General features: G+C 48.9%; 1 protein-coding gene across 5 annotated transcripts in view; it reads left to right on the top strand.

The window, feature by feature from the left end:
- The window catches only part of UBOX5 (U-box domain containing 5), a 41,304-nt gene extending 36,001 nt beyond the window's left edge, over positions 1-5,303 (top strand). For 2 of the 5 annotated variants that reach the window (XM_063102958.1, XM_063102964.1), the window contains exons 4-5: positions 2,469-2,630; positions 4,596-5,303. In XM_063102958.1, the coding sequence (XP_062959028.1) occupies positions 2,469-2,630; positions 4,596-4,804 (371 nt within the window). In that variant the 3' untranslated portion in view covers positions 4,805-5,303. The remainder of the gene's footprint in view (positions 1-2,468; positions 2,631-4,595) is intronic. The other 3 variants (XM_063102982.1, XM_063102966.1, XM_063102973.1) reach the window with 3 other exon arrangements.
- The last annotated feature ends 697 nt before the right edge of the window (positions 5,304-6,000 follow it).

The following is a 6,000-nucleotide window of genomic DNA, read 5'->3' on the forward strand; positions in this document are numbered from 1 at the left end:
TAAACAGGGTCTTTTCTCCCTCCTTCTGATTTTTACTTAAATATATGAAACAAATATATATTTGATTTTTAATATATATTGATTTTTTATATTAACTTTGTACCCCAATATCTACTAAATTATTTTGTCTGTAGTAATTTTTCATCTGCCTCCTATGCAATCGTATGACATGGACATAGTGATAATTTTATAGTCTTCTTTTTTATGTTTTTTAAGCTCTTCTTTCTTTCTCTTGCTCCTAACTGCTTTGGTTGGTTCCTCTGGCACAATATCAAATAATACAGCATCCCTGTCTTGTTCTTACTTCAGTGTGAATGCCTCAGCATAAGCCTGATGTTGGCTCTTAGGCTGAGAGAGATCTGTTTTTATTGTGTTAAAGAAGTATTAGTTATCTATTGTTATGTAACAAATTACCCCAGAACTTATTGGCTTAAAGCAGCAAAAATTCATTATCCCATAACTTCTGTGTGTCAGGAATCTGGGCATAGCTTGGCTGGGTCCTCTGCTTCAGGGTCTTTCAAGGCTGCTACCAAAGTATTTGGTCAGGGCTGCAGTCATCTCAGGGCTTAACTGGGGAAGGATTTACTTCCTGGCTTGCTCACATGATTGTTGCAGCGTTCAGTTCCTCGATGAATTGTTGGACAAAAGCCTCTCTTCCTTGTTGGCCGTTGGCTAGGAGCTCCCCTCAGTTCCTTGCCATATGGGCCTCTCCTTTGGACATTGCTCTGTGTGGTAGCTGTGCATTCTAGAGAGTGTGCAAACAAGATGGAAATCATGGCCTTTTATAACCTAATCTTCAAAGTAATGTCCCATCACTTTCAATATATTCTATTTGTTAGAAGCAACTCCCTAAGTCCAGCCCATACTCAAAGAGAGGGGATACCCAAGGGCATGAATATCAGGAGGTAGGTTCATCAAGAATCATTTCAGAAACTCTTCCACAACATTGATTCCTATTTTATTGAGTGTTCTTATCCAAGATTGGTGATTGAATTTTGTCTAATGCCTTTTCAGTATCAATGGAGATGCTACTGTGGTTTTTCATCCTTAGATCTTTTAATGTAATAAAGTACATAATAGGTTTCATAATATTGAACCATTCTTACATTCCTGGAATAAACTCTATTTGATCATGATTCTTTTAATGTGCTGCTTGGTTCTGTTCGCTAGGGTTTTATTTTGGGTTTTTTCATTCATTAGTGAGATTAGACTATGGGAGTGTGTACACACATGCAATCTTTGGTCAGATTTTGGTATCAATGAATTTTTTTGCTCCATAAAAAGAATTTGGAACTTTTCCTTTTCTGTACTGTGGAACCACTTAATAGTGTTAGAATAATCTACTCTTCATATATTTGGTAGAATTTCCCAGTGATTGTCAGTGCCTGGTGCTTTTGGAGGATAGCTCTTTGACAACTTTTTCTTTCTCCTTATGAAAATTAGTCTGTTTAGATTTTATCATTCTTTTAATTTTCTGTCTTTCTCTAAAAGGCTATGCAAATAGTGCACTTAATGGTTACGCCTGTGTCTCTGCTTTTGAGAGTAAATTTTAGCTAACATGACCTCCAGCACTCCTGGAAACATCTGAGGTGCAGTGGGGTGAGACGAGGAGAAAGGTCCTTAGAACCCAATGTCTGTTCATGAAAGTCTCAGTGGTGTTGGCCTTGACAGACTTGGTGACACAGTATCACCCTGACTAGTACTCCTCCAAGGCCCTAAGCTGATGTCCTATGTCCTACAAACTGTAGACAAAATGTTCCACTACCCTCTTTGGGGCAATCTTAAAAATTCTGCCACCAGGCAGGTCCCTGGGACCTTTCTTGGGCAGCTGTCCTCTTACCCTTTTTCCATTCACACTCTTCCTATAGCTTGGCTTTCTGCTGACCACACACAGAAGGTCCCCTAAATTGTGGAGTGGTCAGAGTGAAGTCTTAGTTACTCTGCTTAGTACTAACAGGAGAGAGAGGACACAAACAACTACTGAGACAACCAGCCCTGCAGGGTGGCGGGGGCTCCAGAAGGGAGGAGTTGGGAAAAGAGAAGAATGAGGCCACTGGGGAGGGAATAGGGGAGCAGGGAGCAGGAGTTCAAAGCTGGCATTTCGTGTCCTGTATGATCATGTCCTTGGCCAGCAGGGAGGCTTTTAGAAAACAGGGTGCAGTTCTGCAGTTGAGCCACAAGGAGGCTCACACCTGCTCGGCAATCTGTCCAAGAGGAAAAAAGCTGGGCAGAGCTGATGAACCCTGAAAGGATGTGGGATGGGTAGGAACTGTCAGGGTTCCCAGGGCGGTAACTCCTGATGTTCTGTCATCACAGTCCACTAATAGACATTAGGAAGCAGTTTCTTTACATTTATGTGTATACGAAGTTGGAATTGCCATTTTTGTAGTCCTCAAAGGACTTGTCTCTTATTCTTCTCTTTTGCCGAACCTGTCTCTGGATGTTGTGGCCTGTGTACCTCTTGACAGGTCCAGTGTCCCATGAGCAGAAGCTGTCACAAAGCTTGGAAATCGCCTTGGCATCCACCCTTGGCTCCATGCCCTCCTTCACGGCTCGGCTGACCAGGGGACAGCTCCAGCAGCTTGGCACAAGAGGGAGCAGCACTTCCTGGAGACCAGGCACTGGCTTGGGTAACATGGGCCCCATCCAACTCCTTAGAACCTTTGCACTGTGCAGGACACTGGGCCATATCTCTGGGAGCTCTGTGGACCTACATTTCCAGGGGGAATTGAGGGGCTCCCTGTGGAATTGAGCTCTTCACAAGAAAGGCTTTCTTTAGTCTTAACCCTTAGTACTTCTGAGGATTTAGGGCTTGGCTACTCTCTGCTGTGTAAAATCTAATGTTAGTTATTCTCTCCTGTGGATTTTTGTTTCTCCTTTTTAATTTTTCTAATCTAGTCTGTCTCCCATGTGACATCTGAGGTACTTTATGTAAATGTGAAGGGAGGTTTGGGGTTGAGTGTGTCATCTTCAGCACTTCCTGTTATCAGTGGTACTTTCAGCTTGCTTAATGTTTGGTGCAAAGAAAACATCCAAGGCCAGGCCACTCTCTTTCTTGGCTACAGCACTCAGGAATGTTGAGGCAGGGCAGACCCTTTAAACCACATTGCAGTGTGTGCTCCCCCCGTGAGGACTTGGGCTGCTCAGTGAGTGAGTCCTACCCACCAGCTGGCTTGGGAGCTGCGCTGCATTTCTTAGTCCCCAGTCACTTTGTGTGGATGTCAGCCCCTCTCATCACATGTTGATTGAGCACATGTGAGGTACTGTGCTGCCCTGAAGATAAACAGATGAGAGGCACAGATGTGGTCCTTACCCTTAGGGGTTTCCAAAAGCCTGGGGGAGGTAGCAGGCATGTGACTTGGTGGTATGCGAAGGGCTGACAGGCTCTGCAAGCTCAGGAGAGGGGCAGCCGAGGATGGCTTCCTGGAAAGGGCATGGTCTGTGCCAAGTGTCAGGATAAGGGCATTCAAGCAGTGGGAACAGCAAGCACAAAGTCAGGAGGCCTGCAACAGCAGAATATGTGCAGAAAATTTGAAGTTGCTGGACGAGACTGTGTGGTAAGAGAGGTGAGGGTGGACAGGCCGTTCAAGGGAGTCTTGACTGTCCCAGAAAGTGGTAGGGAGCCCCTAAGCGTTGTCAAGCAGAAGCATGGGTGGTCAGGTGGTATACATGGGTCACTGGAGGCAGCTTTGTGGATGGATTGAGAAGACAAGACTGGAGAAAAGTGAACGAGTTAGCAAGAGTGGCCTGGATTATGGTAATGAAAATGGATTATGATAATGATAATGGGTGGAAAGGAGGGGGTGGGTTTAAGAAGCATTTCTGAAGCAATTTGGTTTGAGATGCCTTTGGGCTCCCCTAGAGAGTAGTGGCTAGGAATGGAAAAGTGGACCACAAGGAGGACAAGTGAGCCCATCCCCTGCTCCTCTCCAGAGGGGTGTGGACTGGGGGAGAAAGAGAAGCTTCTTTAGGCAAGGACCATGAGGGAAGGAAGAACTGTGGGTGCAGCTTTTGGAGGGCGGGGTGGCAGGAGCTACCTGCTGTGCCCCTCTTTTAGGGTGGTTCTGCAGGAGTCGTGGAAGGAGGGAGAGCCTACCCAAGGGGCCAGGGTGGCACAGGAAGGGGATTAAGGGCTCAGGAGGGGGCTGCAGGGCTCAGCAGGCAGGCCCAGCAGACAGACTCAGTTCTGCCCTCTGGTGACCTCCCTCCCTGCTGACCTGCCCCAACCCTGGTGCATCGAACCATTTGCTACTTTTGCCTTTTCTTGTCGCAGAGTGAGCTTGTGCCTTGCTCTGGCCTTGGCAGCCCTTCTTGGGGGAAAGTATACCTTACTAGGAGACCAGGAGGAAGGGCCCTGTCCTGCCTGCTGGCCTCAGAAGCCAGCTCTTCTTGAGCATTCATGGTAGCTCCAAGATTTGGTCAAAGATTGACAGAGAGGAGGTTCCCAGGTTCCCTGGGTCCCTGCCACCCTCTTCTCTTAGATAGGCTGGAGGTGGGCTTAAGGAGGAATGAAGCCAGGCTGTTGCAATGGTGCATGTGGGACCAAGGGAGCAGCTCTCCCTAACCCTGGCCCGTTTTCCTCCCTGATTTACCAGAGCAGCCTGGGAGCATCCTGGGCCACGAGTGCGCCTCCTGCAAAAGAGTGTTTTCTCCCTACTTCAAAAAGGACCTGGTGTACCAGCTTCCCTGTGGCCACCTCCTGTGCCGACCCTGCCTGGGTGAGAAGCAGCACTCCCTGCCCATGACCTGCCCGGCCTGCCAGCAGCCATTCACCAGCCAGGACGTGCTGCGAGTCCACTTCTGAGTGACCGGCCTCAGCTGGAGAACCATCCCATCGCTGGGAGGAGCTGAGGGGCCAGATCTCAGGCACAGAGCTGCCCTTCAGTTCCCAGGGGGCTTTCCTTTTATCACCTCACAGTGTAGCACTTGGCTGCAGCGAGTGAGGGGTTGGGGAGGGGCACTCCACTCCTGCTCAAGTGGCAATAGGATAACAAAGCCATAGGGCTGGGAGGTGTGGGGGAGATGTCCCTGCCCTCCTGTGCCTCCTTGCTACTCCCTCTGCCAGAGCCCAGCGCCTGCTGGAGCCAACCCCTCCCTGGGCAGGAGCACCCCTGCTAGGGACCCCCAAGTTGTACACACCCCCATCCAGCAGGTCAGTGTGCATGGAGCACAGCAGGCTGTGGCTTGGGATCTCAAAGAGCCTCTGCCTCAGGGGCACCCCTAAGTGGACCATGGCAGCAGGGTCTGTGGAGTGCATGACTCAGCCCCCGCCCACTGGCAGACCACGCTGAGCCTTAATAAAGTGATGGTTGACGTCTGCCATGGGCTTCCTCGTAGCAAAGTGACTGTCTCTGTCGTCATACTCCTGTCCCCTACCTGCACACACGTAAGTAGAGCTGTCACAGGGCAGCCACGAGCAGTCACTGCAACCTGTCAGGCTGTAATTGGTGTCAGCAGCCTGAAAGGACAAAACTGGGGTGTTTCTATCTGTCCAGTGTGTGAGGACCCAGAATCACACAGCAGGGTGTGCATGCTGAGGAGGGTTGAGTGGCCTCCCTCTGGCCAGGCATCAGTGTGCACTCAGCTGGCTCCTGGAGCAGCTCTGAGGGAGGAGGCACCTTTTCTGCACACAGCCCATTTCTGGAAAAATACGTGTTCACAGGCTGCATTTTTTTTTCCCTTTCAAAATTTGTCTTTATGGAGTCCCAAAGGGAAAAATATGTATTTATACAACTCTGTTTACTGTATCAAATGGGTTCTAGTCCGCAGAAGAATGTAAGAAAATACACCATGCTCTTCCCTTCTGAGCATGTTTGGGAAAGAGCAACCTAAGGAGAGGCCCACAGGTACTTCCTGGTTTATACTTGAGATTAATCACAGGCTCCTGGTCCACAGGCTGTGGACCACACAGTCCTGGTCCTTTCAGTCCTTGGCCGCCCAGGGCTCCAGTCCAGACCCAAGAATATTGAGATCTGAGGTGAGGGTTAGGGAACCTGCATT

Source organism: Cynocephalus volans, chromosome 1, assembly GCF_027409185.1.
Source record: "Cynocephalus volans isolate mCynVol1 chromosome 1, mCynVol1.pri, whole genome shotgun sequence".
Lineage (NCBI taxonomy): Eukaryota > Metazoa > Chordata > Mammalia > Dermoptera > Cynocephalidae > Cynocephalus > Cynocephalus volans.